The 16,480-nt window shown below is 39.8% G+C and overlaps 1 protein-coding gene across 1 annotated transcript in view; it reads right to left on the reverse strand.

Moving 5' to 3' along the window:
- Nucleotides 1–16,480, reverse strand: part of TTN (titin) — a 271,163-nt gene that overhangs the window by 55,368 nt on the left and 199,315 nt on the right. Inside the window, exons 239-264 of the mRNA XM_058549338.1 lie at nt 16,051–16,347; nt 15,641–15,940; nt 15,239–15,553; nt 15,001–15,149; nt 14,390–14,540; nt 14,019–14,300; nt 12,162–12,464; nt 11,345–11,647; nt 10,962–11,243; nt 10,570–10,869; nt 10,174–10,476; nt 9,771–10,079; nt 9,374–9,655; nt 8,951–9,250; nt 8,571–8,864; nt 5,516–8,482; nt 4,874–5,194; nt 4,489–4,773; nt 4,092–4,391; nt 3,477–3,779; nt 2,772–3,047; nt 2,367–2,666; nt 1,975–2,277; nt 1,511–1,810; nt 731–1,018; nt 82–378 (exon numbers count right to left, since the gene is read on the reverse strand). Coding sequence (XP_058405321.1) covers nt 82–378; nt 731–1,018; nt 1,511–1,810; nt 1,975–2,277; nt 2,367–2,666; nt 2,772–3,047; nt 3,477–3,779; nt 4,092–4,391; nt 4,489–4,773; nt 4,874–5,194; nt 5,516–8,482; nt 8,571–8,864; nt 8,951–9,250; nt 9,374–9,655; nt 9,771–10,079; nt 10,174–10,476; nt 10,570–10,869; nt 10,962–11,243; nt 11,345–11,647; nt 12,162–12,464; nt 14,019–14,300; nt 14,390–14,540; nt 15,001–15,149; nt 15,239–15,553; nt 15,641–15,940; nt 16,051–16,347 — 10,110 coding nt within the window. The remainder of the gene's footprint in view (nt 1–81; nt 379–730; nt 1,019–1,510; nt 1,811–1,974; nt 2,278–2,366; nt 2,667–2,771; nt 3,048–3,476; nt 3,780–4,091; nt 4,392–4,488; nt 4,774–4,873; nt 5,195–5,515; nt 8,483–8,570; nt 8,865–8,950; nt 9,251–9,373; nt 9,656–9,770; nt 10,080–10,173; nt 10,477–10,569; nt 10,870–10,961; nt 11,244–11,344; nt 11,648–12,161; nt 12,465–14,018; nt 14,301–14,389; nt 14,541–15,000; nt 15,150–15,238; nt 15,554–15,640; nt 15,941–16,050; nt 16,348–16,480) is intronic.

The following is a 16,480-nucleotide window of genomic DNA, read 5'->3' on the forward strand; positions in this document are numbered from 1 at the left end:
GATTAATTGAAAAGTTAATATCCCAGTCTCCAAGGTAATATTTCAAAAGTAAAATGAAAAACCACAGGAATATGTTCCTACCATATGGGTTTTTAGCAACTGCTGGTTCAGTTAAGATTGGATCGCCCACTCCGTATTTATTTTCAGCACAAATGCGGAACTGATACTCATGGCCCTCTATAAGTTTCTCCACGCTGCAGCTGGTGATGGGCACAGTAGCAGAGACTTGTGCCCAGTTGGGTCTGCTCGTTTCACGTTTGTCAACAATATAGTTGGTGATTTCTGAGCCTCCGTCTTCAAGAGGAGGTTCCCAAGAAAGCATTGCACGATCTGAATACATTTTGTTGATTTTAACAGATGCCGGAGGACCTGGTTTATCTGAAAGCACAAGAAGGAAAAATGAAGTCTTTCACTGACACATGTGAAACGGGGAATGAGTAGAGTGGAGGTCTGGAGACCTGGGCTGTAGTCTCTATATTGTCATTAACTTCCTGTATGACCTTGGAAGTCACTTAATTTTTCAGAATCTTAATTTCCTCACATGTAAAATTATGTAACTGGAATATGTGATCTCTAATGCTCTTTTCAGCTCTAAAACACTATAGAATAACTCTGTGATTACAAAAGATACATGCGGATATGTATCTTTTCTCACATATTATTTCATAAATTCTATTACATCACATTAACCAAAGTAAAATATGAGATTCTAATTAACCGCTTTAGTTACCTAACACTTTAAGCTTAATGGTGGCTGATTTAGAACCACTTGAATTTTCAGCAGTAATGGTATAGTCTCCTGAGTCCTTCCGGTTCACGCTGAACAGCTCCAAGGTGCACAGGTTCCGCTTCATGGCCATCTTTATGCCTTCTGCTGGTTGTAGTGGTGTGCCATCCTTCTTCCAAGAGACTGTTGGCATTGGTTTACCAAAAACAGTGGCATCCAGGCAAACATTAGTTCCAGCTTTTACAGTAAGCAAAGATTTCATAGCCACACTCAGGTCTATCCTGGGAGGAACTGGAAAGAAATAAGATAAAAAGATTTAATATATGCAAAGCAATATTATATAATTCTTATTAATAAAAGTGGGAAATTCACATGCTCTATCTCTTTCAAGATGAGCTATTTAAAAGTAACATATTCATTATAAAAGAAATACAGGTTTAATGTAGAAATCTGATAATGCTAAAAGTATAAAGAGACAAGTAAAGATCACCCATAATTCTAACATCCTTACATTTTCACTATTAGCATTCTGGTGCATTTCTTTCTCATCTTCCTGTGCACATGTATGGCTGAAATTATATGGTCCTCACAGTTTTGTATCCTGCTTTTTAGTTTAGCATGTTACTAAGATTCTCCATAATCATAACTTTTAGTGTCTGTATACAAAGTACCTATCATTTTACTTGTCCTTTTTTCCATAGATGTAGATTTAATATTTTATTAGGAGAAATATACCTTATGAGTGCTGTCCACCTTTGCCTATTATGCTCAACAGAATCTTACCATTTTCTGGGGCGATGGTCACTGGATCAGAAGGTTCAGAAGGCTGGCTAATGTTTACTACGGTCTTGGCAATTGCTCTAAATTGATACTGAGCATTTTCTTCTAAGCCAGTAACTGTGTACTCTTCCTGGGGAATCTGGTGAGGTGTAGTATTGCACCGTACCCACTTATCACCAGGAAGTTTGCAAGCTTCTACGAAATAGCCAATAATTTTACTGCCTCCATCATGCTTTGGACGAGCCCAGATGAGGGATACCGTATTCTTGGTAACATCAATAACTTCAGGCTTTCCAGGAGGATCTAAAACCAAAAGAGGTGTTCTCAGCATTTATCTTAATAGCAAAAGTTTTAAACTTCCATATTTCACATTATCACCCAGAACATATTCCTGAATGAAAGTAGTAATCTTCAGAGACTCCAAGATTTAAATGTGCCCCCATAATACTAAAAAAAGAAAAACTCACCAACTGGCATTCTTGCAGTTACATATTCCGTTGGTTTGCTGGGTGGGCTGGATCCAGCTTTGTTTAGGGCATAGATTCTGAATGAATACTCAAGACCTTCTACAAGGCCTGCACAAGGATATTCAGTTGACCGGACAGGAGTATCATTAGCTTTCACCCAGAGCAAACTGTTTCTTTCTTTGCGTTCAATCAGGTAACCGGTAATGGGGCTCCCTCCATCACTGTCTGGTCTGTCCCATGCCACAAATATGCAGTCTTTGTTGACTTTAGTGACTCGTGCATTCTTTGGTTCACTAGGAACACCTGGAGATGAAGACAAGGGAAATGTTAGTTTCTACCTTAAGTAACAAACTAGAAAGAAAATAATTTTTTTCTTCCTGAAAGAAACATACCAAATGGGAACTTAGCCAGCATCTTTGGAGATGTGAGAGGCTCTGAAATGCCAAATCGATTTTCAGCACGGACCCTGAAGACATACTCCTGGCCTGGGATCAGTTTTCCAACTCTACAGGAAGTTTTTGTCACTGAAGCTAGAGCTGTCACCCAATCACCTCGGCTCACGTCACACTTCTCCACTATGTAATTGGTGATGTTACTGCCTCCGTCCTCCAGAGGGATGTGCCATGACAGGGAGCAAGCATCGGCGTCTATGTCTGAAATGTCAAATGGAGGCTGAGGGGGCCCAGGAGCATCTGCATGAACCAAGAGGAAAGAAATATAAGAACAAGGGATTTGATAGGAAAAAAATGTTTCTGATCTTCATGTGTAGATGGCCATTTGTCTAATGCTTGACCTACCCATGACGATAACTTTGACTTTCTGAGTGTCTGTCCCAGAACTGTTCTCTGCAGTGAGGCTATAGTAACCACTGTCTTTCCTAGTAACATCTTTTATGATCAGAATTGAAGAATTTTCTGCTTTATGCACTGCCAGGTGGCTGGATGTGACAACATCATCTTCTCCTTTTTTCCATTTACAGATCGGATGAGGCTTTCCATACACATGGGCTTCAATTCGGAGTTTCTTCCCAGCTTTAATAGTAATTTGCTCTGGCATAAGGATCTTTGGTGGCACTAAAAGTAAAAGGAAAATACATTAATTTTGTGGGGAGGTTAAATTTCCTCTGGTGGGAAACTATACTGGTGTTTTTCAAATTGTGGGTTGCAACCCATTAGTGGGTTCAAATTAATGTTTGCATTACAGCTAATATTTTTTTAAAGAACGAGATGGAGTCGAATAGAAAATATCACAGTCCAGCATACATAATAAGGCTTCAAGAAACTTTTTTTCCAGTCATGTGTATATATATGTGTACTGTGTCATGATTTAGTTTATTTACTATGTGTTTTGGGCTCAAATGTTTCAAAACCACTGTTTTCTACTATTTTTCCAGAATTTCTGGAACTAGATTCCTCAGGGAGATATGTCTACAGTGTCTCCTTTTCCAAAGGAAATTCTAATAAACTTTCATCGCATGATAAAAATGAGACAGTGCTACTTACACAGCTGTTCTTTGGCTTCATACACTCCTTCAGTTTCTCTTGGCAAACTGACTCCAACAGCATTTCTGGCCACTACTCTAAATTTATATTTCTTTCCTTCCTTTAGGCCAGTGACAACAAGGCTGAGATCTTTTACCACTGAGTACTCTGTCCAGCGATCTGCAGGCTGCTCTTCTTCTCTGTAACTAATGATATAGCCATCAATTTTAGCGCCTCCGTCACGCAGGGGAGGTAACCAGGCTAAGGCAGCGCTGTTCTTTGTCATTTCAGTAACTTCTAGTTTCCTTGGGGGATCCGGCTCACCTAGAAGAAAAACGTGATTTAGAAAACTGTCCAGGTAACCTAATCAAATCCCTTTGTTAATATACATAAATGTTTTCATATGCCACTTGCTTCAAAGTATATGGAAACTGTGGTTTGGTATGTTGAAAGCAGAAAGTAGAAAATGAGGCAGATCAAAAAAGTCTTTAATGAGTGAGTTAGATATTTATTTGTACTGTTTTGGGTTTCTACGAATTAAAGCCCTTTCACTAGTGGATTAAAATGTTTTTGGTATCTTGATCTTGCTCAAGCAGGGGATTGGCGTTAAAAGGAGGAAGAAAGGATATGACTTACAGAGTGGATCGGATGCAAGCACTGGTTTGGGGACATCTGTTGGGACGCCAGGGCCATACTCATTGACAGCAGTTACTCTGAAGAAATACTCATTCCCAGGGACAAGATTGGTGACGTGGAAGCTCGTTTTCTTAACTTCTGGGGTAACTGTTGACCATGTCTTTCTGTCTGCCTCACGTTTCTCCACAATATAATGTGTCACCTGGCTCCCACCATCGTTCTCAGGAGGGGCCCAGGAAACGTGGCATGATGTTTTAGTGACATCTGAAACTTTTAAATCAGACACAGGTCCGGGGGTATCTGTAAAGAACCACAAAATCAGATACACATGTCTCTTCAGCCGCCTTATTAACTAATGTATTTTTGAAGTGGAGGAGGAAGCTTGTTAGTAACCCACCTAATACTCTGACATTCACGAACACGGCCTTTTCTCCTGCTGGGTTTACAAGCGTCAGGGAATATTTTCCTGAGTCATCACGGGTAGAATTGGGGATGACAAGGAAGGCCATAGTGTCAACCAGATCAACTTGTCCTTTTCTGACCACGTTATCAATACCCACTCTTCGCCAAGTGACTTTAGGGGCTGGTCGCCCTCTCACTATGGCAAACAGTCGAATAGGGCATCCTGCTCTCACTGTGACCAGTTTTCTCATGCTGGCATCCAATTCAACCTCCGGAGGTTCTGCAAATGACATGAAAACCATTAGTTGACTTTTCAGAATGTGGGGAAATCACGTGAGAAGTGAAGTATGAATGAACCAAGTGATAAAAGAGGACCTCACCTAGGATTTCTTTAGGTTTAATAGCGTCCTTTAGTTCTGCAGGGCGCCCAATGCCAACTTGGTTTTGGGCACACACTCTGAACTCGTATTCCTGGTTTTCATCCAAGCTGGTAACAGTGAATTCCATGCGAACAAGCTGTGCTGCCGCATTGCATCTTTTCCAGCCTTCATCAGGTGATGTATCTGGTTTTTTTGGTCTCATTTCCACAACATATCCAATTATTGGGGCGCCACCATCATACACTGGTTTTCCCCATCCAAGGGTTATGGAACTTTTGGTCGTATCAACCACTTTGAGATTGGTTGGTGGACCAGGTGGTTCTGAAAATCAATTATATAAGAATAAATTTACACATAGTTAACCACTACTAGTGATATTTTAATGTGTGATTTTATATAGTCCATTATCAATTAATCAAAGATAGGGCATTCAATTTCTCAATTACAAAATCCTCCTTATTTTCCTTCATAAAATTAGAATCTACCTTTGATGTACATTTTGGGTGATTTGGTGAAAGATCTACTCGGAAAAATATTGGCTAAAATAAAGTTTTGATGTTTCAGATTGAACTTATTTGTCTAATACCCCTGTGCTTGAGATTAAGAGTTGGTGTAATATCAGAAAAAGCAAGAACATCATACCTATGGGGTCTTTTGCCACTACTGGTCTTGATGGCAGGCTTGGTTCTCCAATTCCAATTTCATTTTCTGCCTTGACACGGAACTGATATTCATGTCCTGGGAAGAGATTCTGGACTTTCAAACGTCTCTCAGGGATGGCATTCTTATTAACAGGGACCCATCGTGTTGAATGTTTTTCCTTTTTCTCCAAAAAGTATCCTGTGATGGACTTTCCACCATCATATTCAGGTGGAGTCCAAACCACAGTCATCTCTTCTTTGCTTACTTTAGTGACTTCTGGGGGATCAGGGCGACCAGGTCTATCATATTTGGTTTTTGCAATGACTGGTTTACTTTCTGTTGGAGGCCCTGTGCCTATTTTATTTTCTGCACGGACTCTGAAAATGTATTCATTTCCTTCTATGAGACGTGTTACTGTAGTACCGGGTGTTAAGACAGTAGCAGAATACGTAGACCAAACCATTCGCTTGCTCTCACATTTTTCTAGAATATAATTTTGGATTTCACAGCCACCGTCATCCTCTGGTGGATCCCAGCAAAGAGAACACCGATCACTGGACACATCAGTAATCTTCAGGTTTCTTACAGGACCGGGCTTATCTAAAACATTGACAGTGGCATAGGCCACAAAACTGCCAGCTGTGTTAGTTGCTGTAATTACATATTTACCACCATCACTTCGCTTTGCTTTAGTAAGAGAAAATTTAGATGTATCAGCACTGGTATCAATCTTGACCCTTGGTGATCTTGTTAAGTCTGTAGCATCTTTGTCCTTGGTCCATAAAACTTCTGGAAATGGTTTGCCTCTAACACCTGCCTCAAGTCTAATGGTGTCCCCTGCTTTGACAGTTAGCACACCACTTAATTTCAGATCAAGTACTGGTTTCTGTAAGTCTTCCTTCACAACAACTTCCTCTGTCTTTACCCAGTCACTTTCCCCACCTTCATTCTTTGTTTGCACTCTGAACTCGTAAATCTGGTTTTCAACACACTTGTCAACCATGTAGTGGGTTTCTTTAATGCTGCCTTTGTGCACTCTTTCCCAGTCTGCAGAGCCCTTCAGCCTCCTCTCAACGTGATATGATAGATTTGGGCTACCACCATCATAGTCAGGTCGCCGCCACTTTAGGTAGACAAATGTCTTTCCTTTATCTGCAATATGAAGGTTTTCAGGCTCACCTGGTCTATCAATAGGGTTAATAGCCAGAATTGGAGTTTTTGTTTCAATGGTTGGCCCAACACCTACTTTATTCTCTGCACAAACTCGGAAATAGTATTCATTGTTGGCTAAAAGGTTGGCTTTGATTAATCGCTTAGTGACATCTGAAGCAACAATCGACCAACCTTTCTGGTTGGGTTTGCGATATTCCACTATGAAATTTGTTATTTCTGAGCCACCATTATCTAGTGGGTTTTCCCAAGAAATTGTACAGTTCTCTTTGGTTACATTACTAACCCTTAAATTCTGGCAAGGCCCAGGTCTGTCAAGGACATTAACGATAGCGGAACCTTGGGCATGTCCACTGCTGTTCTTAGCTGAGATGATATACTTGCCATGATCAGCTCTAACAGCTTCTTTAATTTGTAACTCAACACGAGGTAGATCGTGAATTAGGTCAACCCGCTTTTCTCGGACCAATACTTTGCCTTCCTTGGTCCAAGTTATGTCTGGTTCAGGTCTGCCTTTGACTCGAGCAAGAATGCGGATAGTTTGGCCCACTCTAACAGTAATAACATCACGACAAGTAACATCAAGTTCTACTTCTGGAGGATGAAGGATGTCTTTTGCAATCACAGATTCTGCTAGTTCTCTTGGCTCTCCCTCTCCCACAATATTAACTGCCTTTATACGGAATCTGTACTCATTTCCTTCAATTAGTCCAGGTACCCTAAAGGCACATTGCCGAATGAGTTCATCTTTATTAATCCTGCTCCACTGTGCTGTACCAGCTTTCTGACATTCCACTACATAGCCTAGAATGGGGCTACCACCATCACTGAGAGGCTTTGTCCACACCAAGTCAGCTGTTTCTCTGCTCTTGTCTTTCAGTTTAGGATTAATAGGTGGTCCAGGTGGTTTTATGGGCCGGCAAGCTTTTATTGGGTCAGAACTTGGGGATGGATTGCTTAGTCCTGCAAGATTTTCAGCAAAAACTCTAAACTCATATGTATTTCCCTCATAGAGTCCAGTCACTCTATACTTCAGCTCAGCTATAGGTGTTTTGTTGACCCTCACCCATTTGCCAGTTATTTCTCGACGTTCCACATAGTAACCAGTTATTGGACTGCCACCATCAGATTTGGGCAGAGTCCAAGACACTGTTGCAGCATTTTCAGTAATGTCAGTAACCACTGGTTTACCAGGAGGAGATGGAGGACTAAACTTGTGTTTAGCAACAGTAGGTATAGAGTCAAGGGGAGGACCAACACCCATCTTATTCTCTGCTCTAACTCGGAAGACATATTCAAAGCCCTTTTGCAGATGTGGGACTTTCAGCTTTGTCTTGCCACTTCCTGAAGAGACAACACCCCACGTGTCTTTCCTTGTATCTTTTTTCTCAACGATATAATTTATCACAGGGCTTCCTCCGTCATCCTTAGGTGGCTGCCATGAGATAGTCATATATTCAGGGGTAACTTCCAGAATATTAATAGGACCTGTTGGTGGACCAGGAACATCAAGAACAGTAAGATGTGCAGCTACTGTTTTGCTGCCAGCTGCATTGGAAACCGTGATTTGATATTCCCCAGTGTCTCTCCTTAAGCAGTTCTTAATGGTAAGTACTGATGAGTAGTTGTCAGTTTCAACTGTGTAGTGTTCATCTGTTTTAATCTCACTCCCATCGGTTGTCCACTTTGCAGTAGGAACAGGTACACCCCTTATAATGGCAGGGAATCTGACTGTAGTTCCAGCTTTTACCACAAGGCCTTCAATTAATTTCACATCCAGCTCCACAGATGGAGGCACTGGAAAGTAAACATGAGGAAATTAGATTTTGATTTTCACAATATGAATAATTGAAAAAGAAATTAATTATACCAATCCAAAAATTACCTAGTTTTTCTTGACATTCTATTGGGATAGTTGTGTCAGGGAGACCAAGACCCACAATATTTTCAGCTTTTACACGGAATTTATAGGTCTTTCCTTGTTGTAGGCCAGTAACAACACACTCTAAGTTTGTCACAGTCTTGAACTTAATCCAGTCTTCGGTGCCCTCTTCTTGATATTCCACCAAATATCCAGTGATTGGAGAGCCACCATCACGATCTGGCTTATTCCAAACAAGGGAGACTTCAGTCTTGTCAACGTCTACATGGTGTAAGTTCTTTGGTGGCCCTGGGGGATCTTTTCAAAAGAAGAAGTTATGATGAATAAATAATATTCTCACAGAGAGACAAATAATACTTTTGTATCTAGAGAAAGCAACTTACGTAGGGGATCCACAGCCTTGATGGGTTTAGGCGTTTCAACAAAAGGACCACGTCCATACTGGTTCTCAGCAGCTACTCGGAAGAGATACTGACTGCCTTCATTAAGATGCTTAGCCAAGTGACTCTTTTTCTTTGATGTAGTTGAAAGAGGTGACCACTGGGCACTGGCAACATCTCTCCTCTCAACCACATAATTTGTAACAACAGAACCACCATCATCCAGTGGTTCCTTCCATGTAAGGTAGCAAGAATCTTTCCTGATTTCACTGACTTCCAGATCTCTAGGTGGCCCAGGCTTATCTGAAAAGTGTTAAATAATGTAGTTATATAAGTGATTTAATCCAGATAAGAGCTCAAATTGTTTCAAAATTTGGTTTTAATATGTTATTACATTAAGCCCATCATAAGTATTAAAATTCTTACCTAATACAAGTACTTTTACTGAGACAGTTTTTGAACCAGCTGGATTCTCCACTGTTAAGGAATAAATTCCACCATCTTCATGGGCAGCATTACGAATTTCAAGCTTGCTACCAACTGGAGTAACATCAATTCTGGCTTTAGTTGGAGCCTCTCTGTCTTCTTTTTTCCAAGTTACTTTTGGGAATGGCACTCCTTTGATGACGGCACTAAGTCTTAGGGTATCACCAACCCGTATGTGTTGTTCTCTTGCCATGTTGGCATCAAGAATCAACTCAGGGGGTTCTAGAATAAAGAGAACAGTATTTTCAGATTTGATTCATTAATGTATTTTAAAATTAAGCATATACAACGAGACACCTATCTTCCTTGCAAATGCAGCTGAGAACATTTTACTCACCAAGTCTGTCTTTTACTAGCACTGGCTCGGGAACATGAGCTGGATCTGATTCACCAGCTTCATTGACTGCTCTAACTCTGAACTTATAGGTTTGACCATCCCGAAGACCGGTGACTTTATATTTAGTTTCAGGACATGACTCAGGAGTGTGATTGTCTCTTTTCCACTCTTCGTCTCCAACTTTCTGGTACTCAACAATATAACCCAGAATCTTGCTCCCACCATCATGACGTGGTGGCTGCCAAGTTAGATCAACTGAATTACATGTTGTATCTATTGCTTCAGGATTGACAGGTGGACTTGGTTTAGCTACATAATAAAAGAAAAAACAAAACGGAGTTAGAATACAGATGAAAACAAAGTTGGATAATATGAAAACTGAATGAATGCTTTAATACTATACCAATTGGATCTTTAGCAAAGACTGGTTTGGATGGTGGGCTTGGGTCTCCAATACCAATTTCATTTTCTGCAGAAACCCGGAATTCATAATGACACCCTTCTAGAAGATCAGGAACCCTAAATTCAGTGTGTGGGTGAATAGGCTCTTTGGTAACTCGAGCCCATCGTTTAGTCATGGTTTCCCTCTTTTCCAAGATGTAGTTTGTGATGGGCTTTCCTCCATCATGTGGCTTGTTCCAGGTTACTAATGCAGAGTCTTTGGTAACTTCTGTAACAATTGGTGCATCAGGTGCATCAGGAACCCCTATAACAAACATTAGCAAAATGTGTTAGAAATTTAATTCTTCCTATTAACAATATCAAACATTGAATCACTAAAAAGAAATGTAATGCATACTGAAACGATCTTTGGCTTTCATTGAATCAGACACCAGAGGATCACTTATTCCATACAAATTTTCAGCGTGTATCCGGAAAATATAATCTTTTCCTTCAAGCAGTTTAGGAACTTTGCATGTTGTTTTAGCACACGCAGATGTCACAGGCATCCAAACATCTTTGCCCACCTCCTTCTTCTCAATAATATAATTGGTAATTTCACTGCCTCCATCATCTAAAGGTGGCTTCCAAGAGATAACCATGTGATCTTTGGTCACCTCATCAAAAATAACTGGTCCTACTGGTGGTCCAGGACGATCTGCAGAAAAAAAAATTGCAGCGCAAAATGTTATTTCCATTTCTGCTTTGGAAAGAACAGAATATCTATTCTTCGTGCTAAATAATACTTACCAACAACATTAACTTGACAGAAACCTTTCCTAGAGCCTGTACTGTTCTCCACAACCACACAGTATTTCCCAGAATCTGAACGTTTGGCCTTGATCTTCTCTAGAGCAAGTGTTGTTGGAGTGGTCTTTATACGAGTGCGGTCATCTTCTAGCACATCAGCTTCATCTTTGAACCAAGTAACCTTAGGCTTTGGTTTGCCTGAGTAACGGCCAGTGAGGGCAAATGCTTCACCAACTCGAATCGTGAGCTTATCTCTGAAGTCAAGGTCAAGGGTTGGAGGAGCTAAAATTTACAATGATAAAGGTGAGTCAGTCTTACTGATGTCTTATGATAAATCTATAAAAGTACAAGTTTTCAAAGTTCAAGCTGCATTAGATACATACCCAGCTCATCCTTGCAAGTGATTGGCTTGGTGCAAAATGACGGTTTACCTTGTCCAACAATATTGACGGCACTGACACGGTACTCATATGTATCACCTTCTTTTAAGCCTTTAACAGTGTATTTTCTGTTAAGCAAGTTGTCACTTGTAACTTTGTGGAACTTCTCAGTTCCAATGAGACGGCTTTCTAGGACATAGTTAATAATTTCTGATCCACCATCATACTTAGGAGGATTCCAAGTCAAAGTAACAGAATCTTTAGTAACTTCTTTGACTTCTAGGTCTTCAGGACGCTCGGGTACAGCTGCAAGAATAAGTATGGAATTACAGTGAAAAAAAATGTCATGCTAAGAATGTAGTAGAATGTAGTAAATAATACTTTTTGAGGATTGCATTAAACTATCTGCTTTGATAAGTAACAAAAGGGATCTCATCAAAAAAGGACCAAATACAATCTAATTTCCTCTGACAGATGAGAAAATAGAGGTTCACTGAGGCCAAACAATTTAGGAAAGGTCTCCAGAGTTGGTAGTTTGAGAGTGAGGAAAATACTTCAGTTTCCATTTATGCCATTAAGTGGGAAATGTAAACAGTTCAGTGTAGCATATGTGGGAGGATTTGAAGAATCTATATTTTTCCATAATCTCTTTCACAATCACATTTAAATACTACCAACATCAGATATTAAGTGGTTGCTTAATGAATGCTAGTCAAATGAATAAAATGTTTGGCATTTATACACTTACTTTGTCACCTTGATCTTTTATTAAATGAGTGAAGAAGTGATTAAGGATAAAATTGTTTTAAATTGTACTTACTTATTGGATCTCTGATGACAAGTTCCTCTGTTGTCTCAACAAATGGGCCCATGCCAATACTATTTTCAGCTGCAATTCGGAAAAAGTAGGCTTTTCCTTGAATGAGACCCTGGACGGTAGCATTTTGTCGGGTAACTGTACATGTCACTGGGGTCCATGCTTTGCGGTCAGCTTCCCGCTTTTCAATGACATAATTGGTGATTGGAGAGCCTCCATCATCTTCTGGAGTAAACCATGTCAGTTTGCAAGAGTCGTTGGTTAGGTTGTGAGGCAGGAATGGTATTCCAACAGGACCTGGCACATCTGGAAATAAGAGGAAAAGATTTCTAGCTGTTTGTCTTCAATGAACTACAGGGCTCAATACTTGTCACCCTCTGTTTTTAAAAAGGAGACAAAAATGTTGTTATGAAGAAAATAAGATTTTGCGTCTATTAATTGAGTCGTTTTTCCTCTCCTTGGTATCTATATTCAACCATATTTGTAAATGAAGTAGGTTTGCAACAGTTACTGGTTGCCACTGTTTTAGTAGAAGCTGAAGGAACAGTAACTTCTTTTTAGTAATTTGATAGTCAGATAGGAGGGATCAAGGGAGACAGGGAGGGATCAGCTAGGAGTCAGATACAGAGGAGAACACACAGAGGGAGACAGCAGAGGGATGAGGAGCGGCATGGCCACTTGTTGCGCCCAGTTTACTCTCCAGAGGGGAAAGGGGGAGTTTTTTCTGGGTGACCAGTGAATCAAGGAGCAGCACAGGAGGCCCCAAATCTCAGAATGACTTTTCGGAAGGTTGGAATTTAACCTGGATGTGCACCTGTTCTCAAATGAAAGTAATAGCCATTGAGCAAAAGGGTATTTAGAAGCTTAAAACTAAACGGGGCCGGCCCCGTGGCTTAGCGGTTAAGTGCGCGTGCTCTGCTGCTGGCGGCCCGGGTTCGGATCCCGGGTGCGCACCGACGCACCGCTTCTCGGGCCATGCTGAGGCCGAGTCCCACATACAGCAACTAGAAGGATGTGCAACTACGACACACAACTATCTACTGGGGCTTTGGGGAAAAAGAAAGAAATAAATAAAATTATATAAAAAAAAAAAAGAAGCTTAAAACTAACCTAAAAGCTTGTAGGACTATTGCTCAATGAGATCTTTTTCCTTACACCATTTTCATTAATGAAAACATAACATGTTTTCATAACATCAATTAGGTTCAATAGACAACTGGTTATTTTCACATAAAAACTGGCTGTTGGGAGTATGGTTGTGCCTAGAGACATGCTGAGAGAGAGATCTGAGTGGGAGGGCTTCACTTTCTGAGCAAATCACTGGAATAAAGCAGCCAGTGAGAGGCATGAAAAAGCCATGTACAGTTCAACTCTATGTTCAGTGACTAGAAATGCAATATTGATAACCAAATACAATACCTCAATTAGAATACTAAAAACCTTCAAAGAGATTTCTGTATTATTATGATAATTAGCAAATGAAGATAACAGCTCCTTGATGTGAAAATGATCAACCTTATCAAATTGTTAAACATTCATGTACATTTGCAGGAAAGTTGCTTTTATGAAAACTACATAATACCACAGTAAATGCTTATGGTGACATATTATATAAAAAGGCAACATACAAAACTTAATGGATAGTAGGCGTGAAACCATATGAAATATGGGGTGTGTATGTATAGGATAAAAAAGCAAGGAGGAAATTTAGAAAAAATGCTAGTAGTGGTCAATGGGATTGTCAGTGATTTTTCTTATTTTCCAAAATACTTGTAACATAGTTTTATTATAACAGCTTTGTTGTAGATGAAATAAAAATGTTATTTTTAGAAGTTGCATGGACAAATTGAAAGTATTTACCTAATACATCAACGATAATTGTCTTCTTTCTTTCTCCTGCAGCATTTTTGGCAAGAAGAGAATAGACCCCTTGGTGGCTCCTCTGGCAATTCTTGATGACCATGGATGAGCTAATGGCTGTGGTCTCAATGGTGGCTTCCTGAGGTAATGCTCTTTCATTCATGTTCCAGGTGATGGTTGGAGAAGGCTTTCCAGAAACATAGGCGATGATTCGGATTACCCCTCCAGCATGGACTACAATTCTGTCTCTGACGCTGGCATCTAGCTGAATGTCAGGTAACACTGGAAAATGACGGAAAATTACAAACATGATTTTCATTTCCAATCCAAAACATAAATATCGATAAAATCAGAGAAGTATTAATAATTACCAGTTCTATCCTTCATTTCAATGGCATCTGTAACTTCTCCAGGTTCTCCAATGCCAGCAATGTTGACTGCTCTAACTCTAAATTTGTAGAATGCTCCTTCTTTTAATCCTGTCACAACAAGTTTTGTTCCTCTCACTTCTTTATCTTTAGCCTAGGGAAAAATCACAAGCATTTTATAATTAGTACAGTTCTTTGTAGCTTCTTGTTCTAATAGCTTTCTAAAGCATAACCAACAGCATATTTAACTACTCTCTTTGGGAAAACTGTTGCCAGTTTAGGTTTTAGGGATCAGATATTACAGATTAACATTGGATGGAATGTTTCGCCAGGAATTATGTTTTAAAATCATTGTCAAATGATTGAAAAAACCTGTACTGTTCATTTATTCCACTTTTTCAGGATTTATAGCCAAAAGATCAGTTAACAACAACATGACTTAACTTTTGAGTAGATATTTGGCATTATAGATGTTTGGACTGTCAGTTATAATTATGTTATTTTTCTGATTTATTAATCCAAAAAAATACAGATAGAAGTTAATGGATTTGAGAATAACTACTACATTTTTAGTTGATCCATAGTCTATTTCCATAACGCCAAGTGTCAGCTACCTTTTCCCATTCTTCCTTTCCTTCTTCTTTATATTCAACGATGTATCCAGTTACTTTGGATCCACCATCTTTTAGTGGAGGAGACCACTCCAGATCCGCAGTTGATTTAGTCCAATCTGTGACTTGGGGAAATGGAGGACCAGGAGGGGCTGGAAAGAACCAGTACACATTAGTATTCTTGACTTTTCCATGGCACTTTTGGGAAAAAAAAATAAAAGGGAATGGTTTCAAGGCTTACCAATTGGGTCTCTGGCAGTCACTGGGTCTGATGGCAGACTTGGTGGACCCACACCAGCAGCATTGATTGCGTATACCCGGAACTGATAATCAGAACCTTCAATAAGACCAGTCACTTTATAAGAAACACCCAAAGTCATGGGTTTGATAGGATCTCGGTTAACTCTCTTCCATCTCTTTGAAGTGGTGTCTTTCATTTCTAGCCAGTATCCTGTCACAGGAGAGCCTCCATCATATTCTGGCTCTTCCCAGTTGACAGTCATGGAGTTACGAGTCACACTGCTAACTGTTGGTTTATCTGGTGCTCCAGGGACAGCTGTGAAAAAAAAATCACAGTGATTTATAAGAAATTATGGAAAACACAAATAAGAATGACTTTGTATGTGAAACATGTCCTACTTACAAAAGAGGTTTCTTGCTGTTTCAGGTTCACTGTCAAGAGGCTCCCCAATGCCATATTTATTCTGGGCCATGATTCGGAATATATATTCATGGCCTTCTAGCAATTTGGGAACTGTGTACATGCACTCTTTAGGTTCACTAGTGACATGCACCCAGGTCTTCCTGTTAGGTTCTCTTTTCTCAATTACATAGTTTGTAATCTTAGACCCACCGTCATCCTTAGGTGGGAGCCAAGATATTGTCATTTGATCTGCTGAAACAGATTCAAACTTTATGGGTCCCACTGGAGGGCCAGGACGACCTAAAATGGTTTAAAAAAGGAAAACTTTATTAGTTGAATGATTTTAAAGCCAAATATTTTATTTATGAATAGAAAAACATGTCATTTTAATAAAACCATGCAATCTTTACCAAGGACATTCAGTCTCATCTCCTTTGATGCTGTTCCCAGGTTATTCACGGCTGTGATGGTATATAAGCCAGTGTCACTCCTGCGAGACTGTGGAATAGCTAAGGTACAAGTATCATCCACCACCAGTTTGTTGACATGGGTGTCATAGACAACGGGTTCTTTGTTATCAGGCTTCTTTGGAGGAGCTTTAAACCAGGTTAGTGTCGGGAATGGCACACCTTTGATTTTGGCCACAATGTTAACATCAGTTCCTTGTTCAACCTCCATGAATTCTTTTAGATCAATTGATGGTGGGCCTATATTATTAAATAAAAAAGTTATTATTAGGAACACAAAGCACTGAAGGATAGAAAGAAGATTTCACTGTGACTATAAAGCTATTTGGATTTATTATAGGCAGGCTTTGTAGTTCAGCACAATATAAAGGGT

This window comes from Diceros bicornis, chromosome 10 (genome assembly GCF_020826845.1).
Source record: "Diceros bicornis minor isolate mBicDic1 chromosome 10, mDicBic1.mat.cur, whole genome shotgun sequence".
In the NCBI taxonomy this organism is placed as follows: Eukaryota; Metazoa; Chordata; class Mammalia; order Perissodactyla; family Rhinocerotidae; genus Diceros; species Diceros bicornis.